The sequence below is a fragment of the Drosophila teissieri genome, chromosome 3L (genome assembly GCF_016746235.2).
Source record: "Drosophila teissieri strain GT53w chromosome 3L, Prin_Dtei_1.1, whole genome shotgun sequence".
In the NCBI taxonomy this organism is placed as follows: Eukaryota; Metazoa; Arthropoda; class Insecta; order Diptera; family Drosophilidae; genus Drosophila; species Drosophila teissieri.
Window position 1 is genome coordinate 3,543,258 of NC_053031.1, and position 23,896 is coordinate 3,567,153.

General features: G+C 45.1%; 6 protein-coding genes across 6 annotated transcripts; 4 read left to right on the plus strand and 2 right to left on the minus strand.

The window, feature by feature from the left end:
* Positions 1-946: 946 nt before the first annotated feature.
* LOC122616636 lies at positions 947-14,417 on the plus strand. The gene is made up of 5 exons (XM_043792168.1): positions 947-1,119; positions 1,756-1,899; positions 13,027-13,147; positions 13,209-13,637; positions 13,756-14,417. The coding sequence occupies exons 3-5, from the start codon at positions 13,125-13,127 to the stop codon at positions 14,273-14,275; spliced, it is 972 nt and encodes a 323-aa protein (XP_043648103.1). The 5' UTR covers positions 947-1,119; positions 1,756-1,899; positions 13,027-13,124; the 3' UTR covers positions 14,276-14,417.
* A 352-nt stretch (positions 14,418-14,769) lies between these two features.
* LOC122617460 (mediator of RNA polymerase II transcription subunit 4) lies at positions 14,770-15,769 on the plus strand. Its single transcript, XM_043793323.1, has 2 exons — positions 14,770-15,093; positions 15,153-15,769. The coding sequence occupies exons 1-2, from the start codon at positions 14,857-14,859 to the stop codon at positions 15,690-15,692; spliced, it is 777 nt and encodes a 258-aa protein (XP_043649258.1). The 5' UTR covers positions 14,770-14,856; the 3' UTR covers positions 15,693-15,769.
* Positions 15,770-15,996: 227 nt separating this feature from the next.
* LOC122615473 (cell division cycle protein 27 homolog) lies at positions 15,997-19,656 on the plus strand. The gene is made up of 3 exons (XM_043790393.1): positions 15,997-16,642; positions 16,719-16,794; positions 16,864-19,656. Exons 1-3 carry the CDS (start codon positions 16,619-16,621, stop codon positions 19,479-19,481), a joined length of 2,718 nt encoding a protein of 905 aa, XP_043646328.1. The 5' UTR covers positions 15,997-16,618; the 3' UTR covers positions 19,482-19,656.
* A 126-nt stretch (positions 19,657-19,782) lies between these two features.
* On the minus strand, positions 19,783-21,043 carry LOC122617396 (meiotic recombination protein P22). The gene is made up of 2 exons (XM_043793243.1): positions 20,988-21,043; positions 19,783-20,936 (listed from the first exon to the last, which is right to left on the minus strand). Exon 2 carries the CDS (start codon positions 20,923-20,925, stop codon positions 19,912-19,914), a length of 1,014 nt encoding a protein of 337 aa, XP_043649178.1. The 5' UTR covers positions 20,926-20,936; positions 20,988-21,043; the 3' UTR covers positions 19,783-19,911.
* A 300-nt stretch (positions 21,044-21,343) lies between these two features.
* Positions 21,344-22,181, plus strand: LOC122616834 (39S ribosomal protein L50, mitochondrial). Its single transcript, XM_043792407.1, has 3 exons — positions 21,344-21,470; positions 21,526-21,635; positions 21,692-22,181. Exons 1-3 carry the CDS (start codon positions 21,441-21,443, stop codon positions 22,119-22,121), a joined length of 570 nt encoding a protein of 189 aa, XP_043648342.1. The 5' UTR covers positions 21,344-21,440; the 3' UTR covers positions 22,122-22,181.
* A 13-nt stretch (positions 22,182-22,194) lies between these two features.
* On the minus strand, positions 22,195-23,463 carry LOC122616835 (nuclear receptor coactivator 5). The gene is made up of 2 exons (XM_043792408.1): positions 23,033-23,463; positions 22,195-22,973 (listed from the first exon to the last, which is right to left on the minus strand). The coding sequence occupies exons 1-2, from the start codon at positions 23,452-23,454 to the stop codon at positions 22,280-22,282; spliced, it is 1,116 nt and encodes a 371-aa protein (XP_043648343.1). The 5' UTR covers positions 23,455-23,463; the 3' UTR covers positions 22,195-22,279.
* Between the last annotated feature and the right edge of the window lie 433 nt (positions 23,464-23,896).

Below are 23,896 nucleotides of genomic sequence, written 5' to 3' on the forward strand. Positions count from 1 at the left end.
GCGTATAAATTGCAACCTTAAACGTTCACGTTCACTTGTGGTATTTGCGGGGGGATGCGGGGAAAGTGACCCAGAGAGTTGGGCCTGCGGCCCCATTATCGATGCCACTCATCCTAATGACATGATGCAAATTAAGCCCCCAACTTCTGCCCCCAGCCAACATGACCCCCAATGCTCCAGCCAACAGTCAAAAGCATTGCACAGTCACGTGCGGCAGCTGGCCAAAAGCGGTGCCTGTCAGCCAGTGGAGCCTAATGTAGTGAGCCCCCACTGCAGCTCACCTCCCACCCCTGTAACGCTCTCACTTCCACTCCCAGCCCCAGCTCCTCCCACCACCCACTTGAACTATAAATGCACTGAAATTATTTTCATAATGTAAGAAACTATCAGCATGACAGGGTATGCAAGTATGATTGGGTTTGGGTATCCCCCCTCTTTTATCAAACAATAACTTATTACATTAACTTATTACATTATTAAATAAACAAAAGAAATATTTTCTTATAAAAGTCTTCTTAATTTTACTAAATATTCAAGATACCTCAAGTTGCAAATGGTTTATAAATCCTGGTATAAGATGCAAACACTTTTTTTCTTACGGAAACAGCACTTGTATCTTTCGCCACCCCTTTTTTCTTCGTGTGTGAATGCAGTGCACGTGTTGCAGAAGTTTCGGTTAACGGTTATTAAATGCAGTTTTTGCAGTTTGACAACAAAATGCAGTCGCCAAAAGTGCAAAGTGCAGATGGTGGAGACCGGCACGGCCAGGCCAAGAAAGCCAGAGAGAGAGCCAGTTGAGCATAGTTGGGAGTGAGCCCGAACAATCGGTAGTGAGATGGACTTGGCCAAGAGCGAAACCGGTTCGAGTCGCGTTTTAGACCAGTTTAGACCACTCACAGGTGCTGGAGCGTTGTCGCAACTCCCGAGCGATCAGTTTGAGCCGAGATCGCGACGCGTTCGCTTCGATTTCTTCTACCGGAGCACGGTGCAATTTGCAATCGCCGCGATTGCCAAATACAATACAATAGCAAAACAAAGTTGTACTCCAACAAAAAAAAAGCAAACGAAAAATCTGAGAAAAATAACGCGCAGCGAAATCAACTATTTTTAGCGGATTACGTGAGTGTCATTTGAATTTTTTCGGCGTGAAGTATACGCCCGATCTGCTGGCGAGAATTAACCAAAGAATAAAAAAGAACAAACAGAGTGTTGGGCCAAATTTGCTCACCATCTGTATGGGTGTGTGTGTGTGTGTGTCTAAGCCAAAGTGTGTGCGAGTGTGTGTGTGTGGGTATCTGTGTGTTGTCCAACTCCAAAACCTGCTGCTATTATTAGCCTTAGCCAAGATTATGGGCGATTTCATTATGGCGATGCAATTTGCTCTGCCGCCGCAAAAAGCGAAACAAAAATGTAAAACAGAGCTTAGGCCGAGAAGATTTGAGCTGAGTTAGACGAGTTCCGAACTCTGGCCATTGTGTTCGAGCCGCCTCGCATCGAATCGAGCCAACTTGCGAGAAGCTGCAACGCCTTTCATTCATTCATTCATGGCAGCAGGCGATTATATCATTCCCCATGTATTAATGTGTTGGCTGGCATTTTGGCCAGAACCAGTAAAGGTTTTTGGCCCACACACACACACACACACACACAAATGTACATAGCGGCGACGATGTCATCGCCTTCATATTTGCATTAATATATCTCCTCACCTCCACATACATTGCGAATGTTTGTTTTTCTCGATTTTCGGTGCAGCGGCCAAGTGAAGTGTAATGAAATGTGTACAGCAGCCAAAAACTAACAACCTGTCGCACTGGCTGGCAAAAAGCGTTAACAATAAATAAGCGAAACAATACCAACAGCACGGCCAGTTCAACTGTATAACAATGAGGAGAGAAGGTAAGCCAGTTTTTGTATTTCTGTATTTCTGTATATTTGTATTTTTATTTATTTTGTTGCCCACAACCATGCCGTGGAATACGAGATACGGAGAGGAAGTTGTGTGGATGCATAGACGAGAATACAGAGTGAGAAATCCAAGGACACACGTCTTAAATCAACATTAGACCATCTGAATTTCATTGAGACTATGAAATCTTGATTAAGTGCAAACGAAATAATTAGACTTTCCACTCTGTAATCCTAATACTATTGTAAAGAACAAAGGCCCTTGGACAACCACTTCTTTTCAAACAGATTTCTAAATTATTTTTAAAATGCACTTGGAATCTTTACGTTTTTTTGGGAATATGCATTTTTCCAGTGCATGCTTACCTTGTATATTTGCCAACAATTTGCTTTTTGGCGCAGTGGAATTGCATTTTGAGCATCTTAAGGCCGCCATCCACCTTCGGTTTCAATTTCCGCAAAACGTTGAACCGAACTCAGCTTTTGCCTTTGCGTGGGTGGTGATTCCATTGATTACGCACCGGTTGACCCTGAAAGTGTCAGCCAAATGGTGGCTGAAGACTGGCCTTATATGAGCACGATTCGCTCTTTTGTCAGTTGGTTCAGTCTTGTTCACTTCGTTCAGTTTGTTCAGTTTGTTCAGTTTGTTCGCCTTTCGATGGCCCAGAGTGCTTATGTCATTTGTCAACGGACCAAAAATGATAACCCGTACGGAATCCGGTGGAAATTCGAGTGAAAAGGCACTTTGGTCATTTGGCAGCAAACTGCAATCTGTGGAGTTGCCTTTAGGCGACAGGGAGACCAGTACGAATGCCAATACCAAATGGATCAATGAGTGAAATTTAATGTGCTTATATGCATTTAATTTATTGCTTTCTCTTTTGATTTGCCCTCTTCGCCCGCAAATGACAATCGGGATGGAAATGCTTTGACATAAGCCCTTACCCAACGATATTATCATATATGGCAGACAATGAGTAGAAAATGAGTATTTAAAGGGCTGCTGGCTTATCTATATGGCACAGATAATATACATATATAAGCCACTGTGCATAACAGAACTAGCTTTTGGATTTTGGTTTTTAGCTTGGTTGGTGAGTTGTTCAGTTGGTGATTTTTCATTTTCATTTTTCATTTTTCTTCGGTATTATTTTTTCGTGTCTTCGCCGCTGGCGATGTTTATGCTTAAAAGCCAGCCATGCTTAGCACGCTTGCCATCCAATAAAAGTTGCACGGACAGCGGCGGCAGCTAGAAATTCAAAACCAACGCCAGCGGCCAAGTGTTTCTAGTTTTTCTCCTAGCCCCCTTTTTAGTTATTTTTTTTTTTGGTTTTGTTTGATGACAATGTTTTGATAATAATCATAATTTGCTGTGTCTTTTATTGTGCCGGGGTATTTCTCGTTTGTTTTTTTCCACTTGGGGTCAACTAAGAGTTTTGTTTGTCGTGATTCCGCCGAATTCGGTAACAATTAGAGTTTTGGCGATGATAAGTTTGCAAGTTTGCAGCTAAATAGCCAGTGCTCATGGTCAGCAGCGTAATTCGCAAGATGCAGGGAAAGTTACGTAATGCTGCGGCTGTTGCGGTTTAGCGCAGACAGGTTTTAAACGGCCAATTTGCAGCTGCACACGGTGCGTATACGTGTTAAGCGAGAAACCAGCGATTCATTGACTCCAAGCCACAGCAAATTTGACCGAAGAGGTTATATACCCAAATATATACCCATTTATATATATGCAAAATACTCGTCAAAACACAAATCAATCTGAGCTAATCACTCTTGGCAAGTTGGTTATATAAAGTCGTGTTACTATCCGCAAAAATGGAAAAAAAAACATACTCCCAGCTTTGGCAATCTTTCTCATCTTTGGTGTTTGCGTGTGAATCTGAAAGACAACTGCAAACTGAACCTAAAAACCAGGCAACTATTATGCAGGTACGAATTATCCAACCAACTGCAACTTTCATCTGACATTTGAGACCGTATGCAATTGAAAATCTGCAAACCGACAGATGACTTGGTGATGGTGATGTCATCATCACACGTAATTAATGCCTCGTGTCGGCTGCACATTCATTGCGTGCAAATTATACAAAAAAGTATCCGACATTCAGACAGTCAGACAGTCAGAGATTCAGACATTCAGGCATTCCGCGGTTGCATTCGAGCTATATAAATCAGCGATCGACTCGCAGATCGATGCTAAGTTGAATGCTTATTGATTCAACGATGCCAACCGGTTTTGGCTCCGATTTCTGATCGCTGATTGTGCAGGCAGTCCGACTTTTTAGGGTATCAGTCAACAGCAAATTATGGGTTTCATTCTCGACTCTCAACAGCTATTTCAAAGGCCATTACTGGTAGTGTTATTATTTTGTTTACAGCATACTCGTATATGCATAATTTTTAGGAATATCAACTGGTGAAATTTAATTACACACGTTGGCATCTTTAGGTTTCTAATCACTTATTCGGAAATATATAATTGGTCTTTGCAACAGCATGTTAATAACAATTAATACTAAATGTGTGCAATTAATTTGTAATTCTATGCCACTTCCTAGATTTTTTCTAAGCTGCCACAAGCTAGAGCCCCAAATAAATCCTATAAATAGTCCCACCACAATTCAGTTGGCCTGGGAAACAATTAGAAGTGGACAAACAATAAACAATGCTCAATATGCAAAAACCTCTTCACTGCTCAATCCATAATTCAATGCGCCCGAATCGGAGGCAAATTCCAAGCCATGGCAACGTCCTCAGTTTCAACATCTAATTGAGTGAACAAGCGTTTGATGAAATGTGCCCAAAAAACAGAGAATCAAGCAATCAAGTCGCTAGGAAAAATAACGCAAAAAAGAAGCGAAACTTGCTGAAAACACAGTTTTTTGGCTTCTCGAGTGGCTCTAGTGCCTAAAGCTTTAACAATGCCAGCAAAAACCGAGATTCTGCGATTCTGTGGGCCACACTTGACATTAAAGCTTTTTCTCAGGGGCTACATACACGCCCCCACAAATCTTCGACTACGAAATTATACATGTATTCCGAGCAAAGGCAAATATTATACAACATCAACGTTGGCCAAATTATAAAAGGCAACACCCCTCTCATAAATCGCTGTCTGCGTTTTGCCGCCAAAAGACCTTGACGGCCAGCCAAAATACAAAACTTTATACACAAATGTATAGACAACAAAGGGGGAAAAAGTCTCAAGATTGTGTTTGATATTTAGCGTAGACTCGTTAAGTTCAACTAAATAGTTTATTCACTTCCATGATCCGCGGTCATCTTCATCACGAGAGTCGCGTCATCAGCGAACTTATATTACGACGATTACGCGGCGATGTCAGGCAAACATTAGGGTATAATTAAGTCGAGCCAAGCGGCTTAAGTAAATCCAAATGGCGTTCCTGAAAGGAGAAAAACTGCTGTTGGAAATAATTGTGAAACAATGAATGTGCAAAAAAGAAAAAGGCCTAACGAGTTGCAATATTAATTAATCTCCATCCGTGTCCCGGCTGCATTAGAATACTGGTATCCGCCACCAACTGGGCATTCTCAACACCGCCGATCCATGGCGATCCATTCCGATCCATAACGATCCATTCCGATCCGATCCAATCCAATCCAAGCCAATCCGCTGCGATCGGAGCAGCTGCAGCCTAGCGTGGGAAACCGATGGCGATGCAAACTGGCCAAGGCGGACACTGGCGGTCCGGGATGCCAAGTGGAGTGGTGGATGGCGCTGTGGATGTGGATGTGGAAGTGGATGTGGATATATAGCCACGATCTGGTCTTGGGAGCCCCGAGTTTGCATATGCTCATGTGTCGATTGCTGCCGCATTGGCTCATTATTGGATATTTAAGGTCTGCTTTTATTTGTTTCCACCACTTTTTCTACTTGGCCTTCCAAGTGTACTTACGGACATTATTGTTAACCTGCCTGCTGTGCAATGGACATTAATGTAGTAGATTGATACCAGTACGGGCAATACTCCCTACAGTCAACCTCTGTATAGTGCTTAAATTGTTTTTTGTTTAATTATCTCCATGAGTCAGAACTGAGTCGGAAATGAGTTCATTAAAAATCATTAGGGTCATTAAAAATGTATAATAATTCAATAAAAAATGTCAGAAAAAGGAAAGTCATTTTGCAAGCAACTAGTTTTATATATATGGTTATACTTATGGTTATACATATGCTTTATATATATGGTAAAAGTTTAACAAGGCATAATAATACAATTTGGCTTAGTTAATTTCGCCTGTATTTGCATTGCGACACTTGTTCGCAACTCGATCCCTATGACAGTCTGTAGATCAATAGATTACATCGCAATGGGGTTTACGAGGTCGTAAAAGTTGCGAACTGTTTGGATTAGTTTAGTGTGTGTGTCTGCTTTTGATGTCAAGTCAAGGCACTTGTGCAGTTATTTGAACTATTAATGAAACCGAATTATGTGCACAGGCGGCTGTCTGAAAAGAAAATAGAAATAGAAAAGCGGCACACGGGGGGCGGAAAGAAAAGCCATAACGGTGTGGCTGTGTAGCGGTGGCATGCAGTCAAAGAGATACATTTTGGGCTCCCTACTGCCTTGGCTGACTGCCCATAAATAAGGCAAACAGGTTTACCCATGCCAGTCCCCACCGAAAGCCACCAAAAGCCACCAAAACCAGTGAACCACCGAGCCGCTGGAGCCACCACCTTACCCCAAAAGCAAGAATATTTATTATGCGCATTGTTTTGGGTGCCATTTAGACCGTGCGCCACAGATACGAATCCGCACGGATTCAAGAACGCAGTTAGAACCGCAGCGTACTGAATAATACTTGAGTACTGAAACACCTGACGATCTCTATCTGCATCGGTTCTGGTCCGGAGACCTGGTTAATGCGCCACAACTGAGTTGGTAATACGACCACAAATCTAGACGTCTGTCAAAGCAGATCATTGTGCCTTCCCTCAATCGAACGACACCCTAGTCTGCACTCAAGCCAAAGTGAAAATCAATTTACTCATACCATATGGCAGTCATATGGCAGCTGTATGGAAGCTATTCCACTGGAGTGCAATTATGCCGGAAGACGACACCATTAGCCCAGAAGCCGGGGGAAAACAGCGGGCGCCCACATAACCATATTGGAAAAGTGTGCTAATGAAGTGCGAATGGCTAAGTGTGCCCTCCACATATTGATTTGGAATTTGTTGGGGTAATGAAAGGCGGGAATAGAAGTGCTCAACTACTAGATTCTCTTATTTCAAAAACATTTATCTTTTCTCCTTGTAGTTGTAACAAAAATGTAGCTTTGAAGGGCTGTAATAAGTTTAAGTACAAACTTATCTGCCAAAATAATCAATCAGTCGCCTTTTAAATGAGCTTCAAAGAACTACAAATCAATGAGTAATTTTTTTCAGTCAGCGGATTAGCTTTATCCGCCAGCAAATACAGCACGATGGTTGTTAACTTGGCCCTAAGTCCGCAAATCATCTTGGACCTTTTGTACTTTCAAGTATGCCTGCTCATGTTCTAAGCCCTTGAATCCAACCATTTGGCGGAGTTGGGTGGCCAAAGACAATCCCAACCGTGGAGATTGCCCACCGACAACTGTTGCGTTTGGGCTGAAAAAAAAGGGGGGCATGTAGAGTCATACATATGTGGCATTCCCTATTGCGAAAAAAAGGGGAAAAGAGCGTTGGGTTGATTGAAATTGATGTGGCAAACGTGACGCAGTCGAAAAAGGGACCTTTCAGACACCTCGCATGACCACTTCATCGTTTCTTGGCCAGCAAACAGCCAACCAACAGTTGGCCAACAGCTTCATTTCTGCCCTTGCTAGTGGCCACAATTGCAGAAGCAAACCCAAGGCGTGGCTAAAATAAAAACAAAACGCCCGACCGTTGTAAACAATTTTTTGCGGTTTAAAGTGAGTTTGCAGAAAATAAAATAAAAAAGAATAAAAAAATCAAAGGGAAAAAATTGAAAGCGGGTGGTTGGTTTTTGGGAGGAAGTGGTCTAGCTAAGGCCGTTAAGTCAACTTTCTCCAGCCGATTGTTGGGATTTAATATTGTTTGCCTCACTCAACAGCAATGCCAATTGTAAGCTTCTTTTCGAGTCCGTTTCTGTTCAATTCTTCTTGCTCATATCGGCCATTGATTTTAATGGCTTACTTGACGCGGCGCAGCATTAAAAGCACGCAGCATTAAATGGCTTCAAAAATTAATAAAAGAAATATGGCATCTTTATCGCACTTTCATCGCCCAATGCCCGCACTTGGCCATAATTAATTTAGTTCCCTTGCCTTGGCCATTGCCTTCGCCTTTTGGCCAAAAAGTCTGACGACGTGAGCGAGCATTTATGGCTAGAAAGTTTGGGGAGGGGGTGTCTTAGGGTTTTCGGGCATTTCGCACGGGTTTTTGGCTCTTGCCGCATGGCTATTGTCGTTGTCAAAATGTTTTGCCAACTGACCGCCCCATTTGAATTTTTCGGCCAACTTGTTGGATTACCATGGGTCGCTGTGAAATGGCCAAAGTGAAATTACAACTACCCATATTATGCGTTGAAAGTTTTAGCCCTCTTATGTTGGCCGAACTTCGGCAGAACTTTCCCATCTTAGCCCAGTGCTTTATGAATAATATATGATATTGTATAACATTTTTAATATGTATGTGCATATGTTGGCAGTTAAAGGATGCTGCCCATCGTACAACTGAATAATTTTAAACGCTGCTCATTTTTCAAGTCTGCGCGCCCTTTTCGGAATCCGCGGCGGCCTCTTTTCTACGTTCGTTTGTGTCTTTAATAGCCGGCAGGGTTAAAAATTTAATGGAAAAACGTTTTAATAAATCAGTTAAGTGGTCTTGCCGCTTCTTTTTCCCCCTTTCCCCTCTTTGCGGCTAATTACACGCATTAGTGTTGGCCAGTCCCACATCCCCGAGTCGTTTCTTTGGCGTGTTAACAGCCGCACCGGTGTCTCCAGCTTCAGCTCCATCTCCAGCTCCAACTCTGGCTCCATCTCCCGTGGACCCGACTCCAAGCTCCACATCGGGAACTCCATTTACTACATACACACATATATATCTATACAGCCTCCATAGTCTCCTCGTCGCAATGTCGACCATGCAGCGCGTAATTTAGCAATTAAAAGCGATTAACGCGCGGCAGACATGGCTACTTAGTGTCTAAGATCGGCGACGAGAGCACGCATTATATACATACGTAAATATGTATATATCGCATATATATATAGATGGATATTGTCAGTAGTTCTCCACACAGCCAGTTTGAAGACCGAGCCAAATCAGCATTAAGTGTCTGACTCCCAACAATGCAATCAAATTTTATGCTGATTATCGAAAACATGCAGACGAACTTAATAGTCGTGCGCAATTAAGCAAGGGTATTCTGCTCAAATGCATTTGAATGTTTTCGATTCGATTCGACTCGAATATTCATAAATTCCCAGCGGTATACTCACTTTTACCCATTTAACGACCTATGAGATATTGTTTTATAGCTCAGCAATACCAAACTATTAAGATTTCTGCAGTTGTAAAAGTATATGTATGTATGTGTTACTATGCAGATAACTATTTGTTTAAGAAATATTTGCATCAGGAAATACATTCACAAATTCCTCAACATTTTATTAACTAAACAAATAGGCTAAGCCCCTAACAATGGCTGATTTATGGACATTAAGAGATCACTTACTGCGCAGCCGCACCGAATGGTAATTGTACAATGCATATCGCGGAGACTCAAAATTCGCAAAATGACAAGGTAAAGTGTGTTATTATTTATTCTAGCGAATTCTGGGGGCGCAGTGGGGATTTATTTATGGAATTGCAGCCTGGTCAGCAGCAACTGTGGCCAGCAACTTTTTGGCCAGTTAATGGAAACTGCCTCCCGACTCCACATCCTTCTGCCGATCATCACCAGGTTTTAGGATTTTTTTTTTTTTTTTGTGAAAGGCGAACCAATGCGGGTTGACTGTTACAGATTTGTTGCGATGGCGGCTGGCCTGCAGTTCTAGTGAATGCCAATGCCCCAGTTTTTCGTCACATGGCAGGGGGAGAAAACTTTCTAAAAACCGCGCCCCAAACTGAAAAAAAAAACAATATGCCGCTCTGGCCATGAAATTTGCATGCTGACCACAAGTTTTTGGTCCACTAGCAAGTTCAAGTCACTCGATCGTCCGTTCGTTCAACCTTCACCACACTTGACCACTTGACCACAACGGTGGTCAGTGCAGTGGAGTGCATTTTTGTGGTCATTCCCTTGGCGACGGCGCCTCAGCTTTTTCAGCTTTTTCTCACCTGGGCGTTGGTGTTACACAAATTGGCGCGAATTAACTTCTCGTTTTCGACGAGCAACTACTTCCGCTCTTAACCCATTGTTGCCCCGCTTCGGCAGCGGAAGCAGCGAAAGTGGTGAAATCCATCGAAGACAATGGTGGAGGCGCCACTGCCTCGGCGGCCGAACGACAAAATGCAAATTTCTTGTAAGCTGGTCCATCTAAAAGGCTTTACGGTGATGGGGCAAAAGCATGTAGTACACAGCGAGAAAAAACGATTAAGCTATCGCGCAATTTAGAGCAATTTATATTGGCTGAAATAAGACTTAGGTTCACATATTAATGTTTATCAGTATTTGAATGCCTCTTCATCAAAATATCAAACAGTTCCATACTTTCCATACTTTCATAAAGTTCTTTTAGTGTGGTATATGATATATACCTTATAACATATGTGAAATGCATATACATATTATATTATATATTTTTGTGCTTGCAACTAACGATGCTCCCGAGTGAATTCTCGAGGCTTTCACGGTTTATTAAGGCTGTTTATGTGGCGTTAAATGTTAAGGCCACTCGGTGCGGCAAGGTAAATGGTAAATGCGGGAACAAGCACATTTTAATGGCATTCGCATTCCATTTGGCCGTATCCAGCGCCGCAAAAAGGAAAAGGCTTTAATATAAGTCAGGCCTAACAAAACAAACCCCAAAAACCGCATAAACAAATCAATGTGCGGAGTGGAAATCCGACGCATGGGAGTTGCAAGTCCATCTTTGATGGCCGCCAAGTGATAGAAGTGGTCAGTAGAAATCAGTAGAAATACGCGCAGCACAAGAGGCCAAATGGAGCGGTTCAAATCCAAGTCAGTGCCATAGGGACCACACAGATGAAAGGGTCGCCCTTTCTGCTTTTTTCCCCCCTTTTTTTTCTGGTTTCTGTCTCCCAAACTCCCTGAACCGCACACCCAATTCGATTTTTCATTTGACGACGTTCCCGCCCACACCATAAATGTATGGGGTGTGTGTGTGTGTGTGTATTTCTGTCCCCAGGCACAGAAATCACCGCATTGAACTTGAAAGTTGGCTATGGGTCCAGTCGCAGACCGAAGCGAAACCAAACTGAACCGCAAGGAGACCCCCACACAGATCCACAGATCCAGATCCCAACTGACAATTGTATCGCGATTGACCGCCGGGCAGGGCACAAATGTAAATGCACTCAGAGATTGGCTTCAGCTGAAATAATAAGAAAGCTGGCCGCGAAACTCTGCGGGAAAGGGGTCCATTTCAGTGGAGGATTGAGGGGCGGAGCAGGAGGAGCCAGCCCATCCTAGCTGGCCATCTTGCCCAGATAACGACACCCTTTAATTGGCCTAATCGAGGCAATAACTCAATTTTATCAGCTAGCTGCCATTGGCGTTAATGATATGCTGCGAAAAAGAAGCTGGTTAAATTATAAACTCATTCGCCAGGCAGATTCGTTAAAAATAAATATATACATACATATATCTGATTAGAGTTTTCCTTGATTGACACAGTCGCAGCAGTTGTGTGGCTGATTTTCCCTCAAAGCAATATGCTAATAATAAGAGGCTGGCATAATATGGACAGAATTCTCAAACAGGTTCGTTAAAATTCTTTGCAGAAACACCTAAAAGTGAGCAGAGCCCTTGATTTCGCAATATATGGCTACTTTTGATTGACATATTCGAGTGTCATAAATAGATCTCCGTTTTGGCGAGGGGTTAATGATACACAGCGGAAAATCAGGCATTATTATATACCTTTTTAGCTGAAATATGTTACCTGTTGATGGACATATTCGAGTGTGATAAAAATGCTGATTTATGAGCGACCGGGGTGCGTAAACAAATTCATGGGAACATCGGGCAGAGATTAAGTTGGCGCTGGCCGATGGAACCAGTTTGCCCTTAACCCGCTGACGCTCCCTTTTATCAACTGTCACCTCGGTTGGCTTGGAGTGACGCACCCAGAACCGAGCACTACGTGACCAAGTGACAAATTGCAGGCGAATGGCGAACTGCGAATGGCGAATGGCATAGTGAATGTCGAATGGCTGCGAAGGACGGGCAACTTCAATTTCTCTGCCATGAACTTGAAAGAACGAACGAATTTCTCCAACTTTGCTGAGTGCCTGCGGGTGTGTTCTTGATGGCCAGGAGTTGAGGTATTGGGGGCGAATTTAACGGAAAAGTGCAACGAACTGGCATTGCAATCATTAAGCTGGGTGTGTCCTGTGCTCGGGAACCATAAATTGATATAAGTTATGCAAGGCGTAAAGGAAGTTTAAGGTCTGTTTTGATTGCAAAATGGAATTAATGGCATTCTCGGCATCCTCGGCTTACTCCATGGACTGCCAGCTTATCGAAATACCTCCTTGTTTATGATCCTTTGTCTCAGGTTTCAATTAGATAAGCTAGAATGTATAATACAAAAGCAATATCCCATTACTTGCAGTTAACCTATTTTAAAAATCATGTTTGACATTTTTCTGTTGAAGTTCCTTGCAATTTTTTTGTGATCCCGTTGGTGTTCTTGAGTTTTTTGTGTAATTTCTATAAATATTTAACTATTCAACTTTTGCGAGCTGCGAACACAGAGCCATACAACTTTACATTACGCTTGTGAAATGCAAGCAAACCAGTTACTTTATTGAATATGGCAGCAGTGGACAAGTGCAGTCGAATGAAACTTTCATCGCTTTAATTAAAAGTTCTAAGCTATCCGATAAAGTGAGGCCAAAACCTAATTGCCATGAAGTCGAGCTCATCGTGTGTTTGCTTTACTTCCCCATTGCAGGCACCTCGAGGAATTGCTAGTCGGGTCCATTAGCAGTCAATCAGCCGCAGCGAAGAGGCAGCAAAAGATACAGATACAGCCGGTGCAAAAGATACAGGATGCACGAGAGACAAGTGAAGAAGTGAGTAGCGGATGGACCACTTAGCGGCCAATCGGCGATAACATTTGCGATCCAATTACAGGTTGAAGGGCAGCCATTATGTGGCCACGCACGGTCGCCTCACTCCGGATCCGCCCTACGTCCACTCGAACCGCGGCTACTCCACGGACGGCGACGAGACCCACTCCCACAGGGCGCCCTCGGAGCGCACCTACTCGGAGTACACGCTGACCCACGAGCGCATCTCGCCGCAGTACAATGCGTCGCGCAAGAAGCGCTCCACCTCCTCGAATGGCCACCACCACAGCCAGCACCTGCAGAGCAGCTACAGCCACAGTCAGATGGGCCTCTCCAGTTCGCCGGACAACGGAGGACCCCGCTCCCTCAGCGGACCACCGCCCACGCGCCAGCCACCGCGTGCTCCGTCCGCCCTGAGCTACGACCAGGCTGGTGACGCGGGCAGCGACATCTATGTGACCAGTGCCGCCTACAAGGCGCCCTCCGAGATCAGGTGCGTTGCTCCCATGCTCTTAGTGCTAACAACTCGACTATCAGATACCCGTTTACTCTACGTATTAGGGAATAAATAAATATATGTGCCATATCTAATTGACCTACATCCATTGCAGTCGCTACAGCCAGCGCCCAGTGTCCCGAGGAGCTCCACGGAGTGTTTACTCGGTGGCCAGTACGGCTAAAACCGGACGCAGTGCCCGCTCGACGACCCGGAGAGGCGCCAAGATAGAGACGATGTCCGCACCGAATCCATTTTGTCCGAATGTCAAGGGCGTGTGCTGCCTGATGCTGTTGCTGAACCTGGGCCTGATCCTGGTGACGCTGGGATTCGTGATTGTGGTGCAGTTCTATGAGCCACTGTACGTGTGGATACTGGGCATCGTGTTCCTGGTCTTCGGATTCCTCACGCTGATCGGCTGCATGATCTACTGCGTGTATGTGTTCCGAGATGCGAAGACGCCGTCGCAGGTGCGAAACGAGGATCTCTACTGGACGCGGCACTGGCAGAAGAACATCGGATACACGCCGCAGGAGATCAACTACAAGGCGGATAAATATGATGCCTACTCGGATCGCTATTCGGTCAGCAAGCTGAGTGGAAAATATTCGGATCGCGAGAGCCAGCGATACTGATTACTGATAATGATTGTTATGCATATGCGGTTTGATAAAAGGGGATCCTTCAGCCGGTGAAGAGAAATATCAATAGCAACATATAAACCACTTATATCTTAACTAATTGTAAGACTATCTACTAGTTCTAAACGGTTATTAACAAGGCCCCTCAACGTACCTGCTGCAAGTTGCTTGCTGGTTTGTATGTTTTAAGTGAGAAACTGAAGGGAGACGAGAGGATACAACAGAGTATTGTAATCTGCCATAATCAACAAGAGAGTTTTATGCTAAAATTGTAACTGCAATTGTAACACATGAAAAATAAACAAGCAAATAATACTTACTAGAGACAAGCCGGGCGATTTCGTTTTATTTTCAAAAGTTTCCTTTTTTTAAGTGTAATAAAAAGATTCAAGTGGCAACTCTAGTAGTCTGTAGTAGTCTGGCAACATCAACCGTTGCGTTATTTTTCCATCGTGGTATTAACAGGGTGTCAAAATACCATTCGGTATATTTTAGCAATCGAACAACAGCCACATTGCGGTGTGGAAAATAAACAAATTGCAATTATTCCTTAAACGAAACGAATCAGCGCGATAATGTCGTTTCACCTCAGCACAAAAGAGCGCCTCTTGCTTCTGATCGACGACATTGAGATGATTGCCAAGGAATTGATCGAGCAGGCGCACCAGAAGATCTCCAGCACCGAACTGGTGGACCTGTTAGATTTGCTGGTGGCAAAGGATGAAGAATTCCGCAAAATGCTGGAACTGGCGGAGGAGCAGGCCAAAGTGGAGGAGGCGATGGACAAACTGCGCGCCAAGGTTGAGGTGCACGTAAGTGGATGTCTTGTATACACCCAAAAATCACGTATAAACTGGATTTTTTCGATCAGGACCGTGAGATCCAGAAGCTGCAGAAGTCTCTAAAGGATGCGGAGCTTATACTGTCCACGGCCATCTTCCAGGCACGCCAGAAACTGGCCAGCATCAATCAAGCCAACAAACGACCGGTTTCCTCGGAAGAGCTCATCAAGTACGCACATCGAATAAGCTCTGCCAATGCGGTCAGTGCTCCGCTCACTTGGTGCATAGGCGACCTGCGGCGTCCCTATCCAACGGACATTGAGATGCGCAACGGGCTACTGGGAAAATCCGAGCAAAACATTAACGGCGGCCCAGTGACCCATCAGAACAGTGGCGTGCCCTCGGAGCAGCAGAGAACCTTGTCCGGCAGCGCAGGAAGTGGGAGTGGCAGTGGTGCCGGCGGCGAGGTGCCCAATGCCTTCCAGAATCAATTTAACTGGAATCTTGGCGAGCTGCACATGACCATGGGCGCCTCCGGGAACACAGTGGCCCTGGAGACGCGCGCCCAGGACGATGTGGAGGTCATGTCCACGGATAGCTCGAGCTCCAGTTCAAGCGACTCGCAGTAGATTTGGATGCACAACTATAATAAAATCTCGTATAAGTTAGTAGTAATAGGTATTTAATAAAAGCGCACTATAAGGTAGGCTAGTTGTATAAATTTGTGCATAGTTGGGATACGTATCTAATTTGATCATTTCATCAACTGTATTATATGTACATTGAATTGGCATTTAAAAAACTTCAAATTGTTTTAGAATTGGTAGTTATATGTTAGTGGAATCAGCCTATCATAGCTCGCACTAGCCTCCGTGTAAAGATCTTGGTATTTTCGCACTACTACGATACGGTCTTTCACAACCACAGAAACAATCGATTGGCAGGGTCGCGTGCAATCGATACTTTGACAGCTCTCACATATTTTAGTTTTGGTTTTTAAAATAAAATGGAATGCAACGCGAATGCAGCGTGTTTCAAGTAGCTAAAATGTGGCCAAGGTTTAGTCCAGTGTCGCCGCCAATCGCAGATCAAAACCGTGTGCGCCTATAACAAGAGATAAGCCCCGAAAACGATAGTAGAAAACCGACCCCCATTCGCAGTGTGTGTGTACAGAGGGCGAAGCGAAGCGAAGGCTCGACTCAAACCAATTGCAATATCAAAAAAGTGGAAGTGGAAGGTGGAGTGGAGTGGCCAGGGAGCGAGAGACACCGCCATCGCCACTTGCATCGCCGCATCCGCAATCGGGTTACATACGACACTCACATACCATACAGCACACAGACCAAACTTTTACTTTTCCAATCCGATATTGTTGGGGAAAATTTGCCACAAGAAAATATATATAAAAAGGAAGCGTGCACTAGTGGCGACATGAGAATTTGTTTGATTTCTACACACTGCATGTTTGAATTATTGTAACGCCAAGAATCACAGTGAAGCCACAAGCACGTACATCCATAGAGCGCCCCTAGAAAGTCGCATAGACCGCCCAAACATGATGATTCAAGAGCCCGTGCAGGTAAATCAATAGCTCCTCGGTCCACCTGGCCTCTAAAAAACAAAATGCTCTCCCTCTTTTTTTTCCATTCCTAAAGGCCGCCATATGGCACTGCCTGAACTACTACGACTTCAAGGATGCTGTTTTCCTGGCGGAGCGCCTGTGCTCAGAAGGTATAGGTCAAGGTCTCCTTTGGTTGGCCGGGTACATCACTGATTTTCTTTTCCACTGTGTCGTTTCAGTGGAGAGCGACGAGACGATATTCCTGCTGGCCACCAGCTACTTCCGATCCAATCAGGTGCACCAGGCATACTGGCTGCTCAAAGAGAAGGCACGTCGCTCGCCGCAGTGCCGCTTCCTGCAGGCCAAATGCGCCTATGAGCTGAAGAAATACGCCGAAGCGGAAAGCGTTCTGATCTCGACGGGATTCGCGGACGCCAAGAACTGCGATGAACTGCAGCGGGACTTTGGGGATCTGGCCTGCTTCGCCTATCAGTTAATGGCCCAGATCTGTGTGAGGACCGAGCGAAATAAACTGGCCGTCAGTGCTTTAAGGCGGGCCCTCAAGCTTAACCCATTCATGTGGCACGCCTTCGCTGATCTGTGCCTGCTGGGCCAGGACACAGATGCGGCGACCATATTCCAGATCCACAGCACAGATGTGTTCAATACCTGCCAAGGCAGCAGTGCCAATGCCAATGCAATGGTGCTGTTCGGCGCCGAGCAGCAAAGTCAACAGCATCAGGAGCGCCAGTCGCTGATTACCAACCTATGCAACTCTAACTCCAACTACATTCTGACCACGCCCGTGGATCAGCAGCAACAGAATCAGCAGCAGGTGCAGCAGATCAACCAGAATCAGAACCACAACAGCAACCTGGTGACGCCCATTAACAATAATAATAATAACAACAATCTCAATAGCTCGATCAGCATGCTGCGCGGCGGTTTGGTGCAAAACTCCAGCATGCTGGCGATGCTGGAGGACACGCCTATGGGATATCCTCAGGACACGGCCGGTCAGCATCAGCAGCACCAGCAGCTGTACGACATGAGCAGCGGCACACCCTTTCGCAAGCAGTTCAAATACCTTTCGGCCCTCTCACCGCCAACTCCGAGCTTCGGCATCATGCCACTGACTAGTCCCTGCACCGGCAACGATGGCTCCTTCATCGGCAACCACACGCCCGTTATGAATATTAGCTATTCGCCGATGCCGCAGATGCTGGTCGAGGTCAACCAGGAGCCGAAGATGATGGGCAAAAAGCTGAAGACACATGTGGGCGGTCTCATCAATCGCAAGGAGGGCAGCCTTAATAAACCCGCCGTCTTTACGCAAGCCGGAAACATAACGCCCCGCACCCCGAACAACAATAATGTGGGCAACAATGGCAATATGAATGTGCCGCCCAATCCAAATGCTGCAGTGCGTCGCAGTTCGCGGCTGTTCAGCAATTCGTATTCGGTGAAGGAGAACAATAAATCGCCCAACATAGCCAACAAGTTCGTGCAGCCACGTTCGCCGCCCCGCAAAACCAAGTCACGGATGACCAAGATCTGCCTGAATAACGAACTGATCGAGGAGAAGTCCCACCACCTGTCCGAGAAGCGCAAGGAGAAGGTGGAGACTATTACTTCCTCAGGAGCGAATAATAACAGTGGTGGACGCAGTGCCGCCGAGGAGGCCAAGGTTCTGTTGAACAATAGCTTAAACAACGCCCAGACGATGGCCCACCAGCTGATGGGACTCAAGAAACAGTCGGCCGATGGGCTGATGGCCCTTCTGCGGGATTTGGCTGAAGCCTATCAACTGCTTTCCAACTTCCAGTGCAAGGCGGCCATCAAGCAGCTGGAGACGACGATACCAAAGCACCACCTGAACTCCAGCTGGGTGCAGTCGCTTATCGGACTGGCCAGGTACGAGATGCGCGAGTATGAGGCGGCGGTGGCGATATTTGAAAGCATCCACAAGGCGGAGCCATGCCGCTTGGACTACATGGAGATATACTCGTCATCCCTGTGGCATTTGCAGCGTGAGGTGGAGCTCTCTGCTCTTGCCCAGGATCTGATTAACCAGGACAAAACTAGCCCGGTGACCTGGTGTGTCTCCGGAAATTGCTTCTCGCTGCAAAAGGAGCACGAAACAGCGATCAAGTTCTTCAAGCGGGCTGTCCAAGTGGATCCAGACTTCGTCTACAGCTACACACTGCTGGGCCATGAACTCGTACTCACCGAAGAATTTGAAAAGGCGATGGACTACTTCCGGGCCGCAGTGGTTAGAGATCCACGGCATTACAACGCTTGGTACGGCATCGGCACCATATACTCCAAGCAGGAGAAGTATGAGCTGGCTGAAATTCACTATGTGAAGGCACTGAAAATCAATCCGCAGAACTCGGTGATCCTCGTGCACATCGGCGCCATGCAATTCTACATGAAGAAGAAGGATCTGTCGCTGCAGACCCTAAACACGGCCGCCACGCTGGACCCAAAGAACCCGCTTACTCGATTCCACCGCGGCTCCATCTATTTCTCTTTGGGCAAGTACCAGGAGGCGCTGCGCGAACTGGAGGAGCTTAAGGAAGTCGTGCCCAAGGAGTCTGTGGTGTTCTATCTGATCGGCAAAATCCACAAGACGCTCGGCAACATGGATCTGGCGCTGATGCACTTCAGCTGGGCCACCGACCTGGATCCCAAGGGTGCCAACAATCAAATCAAAGATGCCTTCGACTCCATGGCCCATCCCAGCTGCTGTCCGGCCAACACTACGGCCCTGGACGTTGATCTGGAGCCCACTTCGGAGCGTTCCGATGACTCCACGCAGGCGCAGCAGGACGGAAGCTACGACAGCGACTACTAGGGAGCTGCGCCTCCAAATTCACGCGGTTGTATATACGTTAAAGAGAAACACAGTAAACAAAGGAAAACTTAGTAACAGATACAAAAACCCAGATCGATTGCTGCTGTATTGTCGTAGAGGAAAGGAAACCAATTATGAAGTATAATAAAGTCTAGATAACGTTTAGCATTAGTAATTTAAAATATACAACAAAGTAAATGGTTTAAACAAAACTTGTGCACTCTGAAAGTCTAAGGCAAAATAACAAAAACAAACAACAAAAAAACATCAACAATTAAATACCACTTAAAAATATACAAAAAAACCAGATACATTTTAAATGTTAACTTAAAGCAACAGGGATCTTAAGGATCCTGGACTTGGTCAATTGGAATGATCACATTAAAACTATTCAAAGTGGAAACATTTCGTATGTTCACTTATAGGGCACTCATTTTTCAGATACTTCCAATTCGTCCACCTCTTGTTTAATTGGGAAGCGTAGGATCTGCTCATGTGTTAAGCCCTGAGTGATTTCCAGCACACTGCGCAGTCGTTCCAAGTCCACGTTCAGCATGGTGGCCAATGTGGGCAGGTGCTCCTCCAGCAAAATGTACTGACGCGGGCGCTGCATGGTCAGAATGCTGCTTATGTCCTTGGTGCCAAAGATCTCGCCAATGGAATCGGACAGGGAGATGTTCATGGAGACATCAGAGTCGAGATCCGACGGCGATTTGTTTAAGATTTTACCATGTCCCTCCGGAGTTGGAATCTCATCGGGAGTGAGGCACAGATCGGCGAGCTCAAAAGCCGGAGCAGACGAGGATCGACTTCGAACGGCACGGTAGGAATCCTTTGCGGGCGGAAGTTGATGAACAAAATGTGCTGGATATTTGGCAGGCAGCTTCGATGGCGACGGTGTGTTCCCTAGATGATCGTTCGGAATACTTGATTTTAGTTTTTTGGCCTCTTCCTTAGCCGGTTGCTTTAGTTTTCGACCACGTTTTTTGGGAGTACATTGCGCGCTGCTCCTTTGGGAATTCCTTGGAGGATCTCCTTTCCGAATATTACATTTGTTCTTTCCGGGTTTCTTAGCATCATCTAAAATCTTTAGTTGGATAATATTATCCGATGGCTTAAGGTGAACGATTTTATTGTTAGGTTTCGATTGCAGAATTTTAGCTGGGGATCGACGTTCGTCCACATTATCCACGGATTTCAGGTGTACTAACTTAGCTGCAGGCTTCAAGTGAACCACTTTTTCTTTGTTCAACAATAGTTCACTGTAATCATCTTCAGTGTTTCCAAATAATTGAGGAGAAATGCTTTTGTGCGGAATCTTCGGCAAGTCGCGGTTCTCCTTGTCGATTAAGCGCTGTGACCGCCGTAATGGCGAGTGCTGGGAACCCCCATATAAGGAGCAGTACGTGGAGGCAGGACTCGGGGTGACTGTTATCCTATCCATTTCGTTTGCTACTATAGAAAGATAACGAATATGGTTTAAACTAACATTCGATCAAAGCTTACAAGAAAACCAGCAGTTGGGCCGATAACAGGATTTTATGAATGGAATAACGGGACCTGGTCATCGAAAAAGATTGGGGCTGCCATCAAATTGATTAATGCTATAAGTCAAACGTTCATGTTGTATATTGTTAAATTATGTTATATTATGTTAAAGTCTTAACTCTTAATTAATGGACAAACATCATACTTTTAAAATAACATATAATCACAGATAGTTCGTTAAAGTAAAATATTGGTAACAATAAAGTTTATTTTAAGATACAGATTTAATTTAAAAGCTTTAAATTAAATACTATATAATTGTTTAAGTTTGCTTATAAATTTAACAATGGGTTAACAGATAAGCAGTCTGGTAACGCTAGTTCAGTATTTTAGTATTATCAACTCCTTATTTGTATATAAATTGTCAGTATTAACGGCCATGCCTCAGTGTTTTTAATCTGGTCACACCCGATGGCAGCGATTTTACGTAAAACCCCAATTGTAAGTAAAAAATAATATAAATTTAAATTAAAATCAAATGCAAACGTGATTTCAGCTTGCGGGAACCCTGCAGAGGAGTTTTGCCTCTGCCGCCAGGGCCGCAAAAGCGAAGCCCGTAAAAACCGGCTCTATAACAGCTGTCGGCGAGTCCATTGCCGCCAAGGGGTAAGCACTTGTCATTTATTTACCTCGAAACCAAGTAAATACTTTCCTGATTGCAGCTTCCTGCGGCCCCATAAGCCGTACTCACCACCTGCAGATGCAGCAGAACGTATACGAACTGTAGCGGCCTCGCTTCAACTAAAATCCGATCAGCTGGCTAATCTCTCCGAGAAGTTCGAGTTCCTGAACGCGTGCTTCCAGGAGCTGCAACACGGAGTGCCCAACTCCCAAGTCCACGAACTGCGAACCATCAGCGATGTTATTGCCTTCTACGAGACATCTGTGGACACAACAGTGCCGTTGGATGCACTGAAGCGCATAGAGTTGCCGGAGAATCTACACATCCAGTACGAGTACGTGCGATTCAATCCCGAGACAGATACCAAATTCGACGGCAAGACGGCTTTCCCCAAGAGCTCCACCCTGGTTACCGGTCTCAAGTACCGTGGCAAATACGAGGGACACGAAGCCAAGCGATCATGGCCTTAGAAACAGCCGATTGTTAGTTGTTAATGTCTTACACTTATTAAACGCCTACTACAGTTTAAAGCCCGAGTTATACGTAATATTAGGTATTACTTTTACTAAATGCCAGGAATCCGTAAAACTGAGTTTTAAATTACTTAATCCTACTAAGTAAGGAGCGTTTATAAAAACTCGGCTAAAGTCTGTCTGAGATCTGAGTTGTAAACGCTTTCCAGGGCCGCCATCACTCGATCATCAGCAAGTAGCTCCATTAGCCTTTTGTCCTCCTTGACTGCCTCGAAAGAGGGATACATAAGCTCGTTGGTGATCTCGGTCACAGCAGGCTTGTTCATGATGCTGAGGATCTTTTTCTGCAGTTCGATCTCTGGATCGGGTGCTTTAAGCTTAGCCAGAGCATTGGCATCGCCAACTTCTCGCTTCAGTTGCTCCTCGCGTTCGCCTTCGAGGTACTTTAGAATCACCTCGTATTGCGACGCGGTCAATGGATGATTGTCTGCGAGTCTTTCCAGCAGCTCCTGCATTTGCTCTGGATGTCGTCGCTGTCCCTTGTGTAGGGATGGTGCTGGCGGTAAGACGATAGCGTCGCGCTGCTTTTTGAGCCTGAAATCGGTGGCAATCAGGGTGATGGCGTCCTCCAGTGGCATGTTACGATGCTCCGCGGGTACTCCGTACAGGATGTTTACTGTGATGCTGTTGTGTTCCTCGTGTTGGGGCGTGACTAAGACCGCATACAGGCAGCCGCGCGAAGATATGTTGGCCAGGACCTTGCCCAGCAGGACGTCCTCGTTGGGAAAGAGGACATCTACCCGCAGGCTGGAATTCTTCAGTCGCTCCTCAATGTATTCTGCGTATTTGCTGCAGGGGTAACAAAGTAAATAAACACCTATATTCGAATTATATGAACTATAACTCACGTATTCTCGCGATTCTTGACTATAATCTCGCAATCGTTTATGAGGGGCTGACCAGCAGCCACGGATGCCGCTGACATCACAATACCGCCCTGAACCGTGACCTGAGCTCCTTGATTTGGATTCCTTTTGGCATTCGCATGGGCCGCCTTTGATTTGATGCTGGCGTTGCGTACGGTGAGCACATTTTGCTTAAACGTGGACTTGTGCAGGGCGGAGGCGGCCTTATTGGCCAGCTCTTCCGTTTCAAACTGAACGAATCCGTAGTTTTTCTGGACCATTGAACCAAGGACCTTTCCATACGGCTGGCAAATGCTCACCAGCTCCTCACGCGTGCAAACCGGCAGGTTGCCCAAGAAGATACGACTCTTGGCCAGCGCCGGATCTTTGGTTATATTGTAGCCGGCGCTTCCTGGATCGGACATATTTATTTAAAGTTTTCCGTTGCCCTCAAAACAGAACAAAAATAATTATCAATAGCAAGTGTGACCAGATGGACAAAAGAAAAACATACACACCGGTTCGGCTCAATAGTTATATATCAGAGTTGCTCTCAGTTTTGAATTCAAAAAAAGTAACTCTGCACTTGCATTCTGAACTTTCTTTACTATTTAACAGTAAAAGTATAAAATAATTCACACTTTGGGTTCCTTCAACAGTCTTTTCCTAATTTTCAAATGAAATCACTCTGTTTAAGTAACAGGTGTCACTTACTCCAAAATGAATAGAATTTTATATACTTTTAAAGCTCATGGCAGTCTGCGAAACTTGAAAATACTTTATTGGTAAACCAGATATCAATATTTGATTGTATCCCCCTAATATTAATAAAATAAATCAATGGTCATACCAATAATGTTAAGCTCA

Coding starts and splice junctions, on each gene's coding strand:
- LOC122616835 (XM_043792408.1), bottom strand. CDS start 23,454: ATGTCCGATCCAGGAAGCGCCGGCTACAATATAACCAAAGATCCGGCG. Junction 22,974..23,032: donor GTCAAGAATCGCGAGAATAC/GTGAGTTATAGT, acceptor TTACCCCTGCAG/CAAATACGCAGAATACATTG.
- LOC122617396 (XM_043793243.1), bottom strand. CDS start 20,925: ATGGATAGGATAACAGTCACCCCGAGTCCTGCCTCCACGTACTGCTCC.
- LOC122616834 (XM_043792407.1), top strand. CDS start 21,441: ATGGCAGCGATTTTACGTAAAACCCCAATT. Junction 21,471..21,525: donor TTTTACGTAAAACCCCAATT/GTAAGTAAAAAA, acceptor ACGTGATTTCAG/CTTGCGGGAACCCTGCAGAG. Junction 21,636..21,691: donor GAGTCCATTGCCGCCAAGGG/GTAAGCACTTGT, acceptor TCCTGATTGCAG/CTTCCTGCGGCCCCATAAGC.
- LOC122616636 (XM_043792168.1), top strand. CDS start 13,125: ATGCACGAGAGACAAGTGAAGAA. Junction 13,148..13,208: donor CACGAGAGACAAGTGAAGAA/GTGAGTAGCGGA, acceptor ATCCAATTACAG/GTTGAAGGGCAGCCATTATG. Junction 13,638..13,755: donor AAGGCGCCCTCCGAGATCAG/GTGCGTTGCTCC, acceptor CATCCATTGCAG/TCGCTACAGCCAGCGCCCAG.
- LOC122617460 (XM_043793323.1), top strand. CDS start 14,857: ATGTCGTTTCACCTCAGCACAAAAGAGCGCCTCTTGCTTCTGATCGAC. Junction 15,094..15,152: donor GCGCCAAGGTTGAGGTGCAC/GTAAGTGGATGT, acceptor TTTTTCGATCAG/GACCGTGAGATCCAGAAGCT.
- LOC122615473 (XM_043790393.1), top strand. CDS start 16,619: ATGATGATTCAAGAGCCCGTGCAG. Junction 16,643..16,718: donor TGATTCAAGAGCCCGTGCAG/GTAAATCAATAG, acceptor CCATTCCTAAAG/GCCGCCATATGGCACTGCCT. Junction 16,795..16,863: donor GGAGCGCCTGTGCTCAGAAG/GTATAGGTCAAG, acceptor GTGTCGTTTCAG/TGGAGAGCGACGAGACGATA.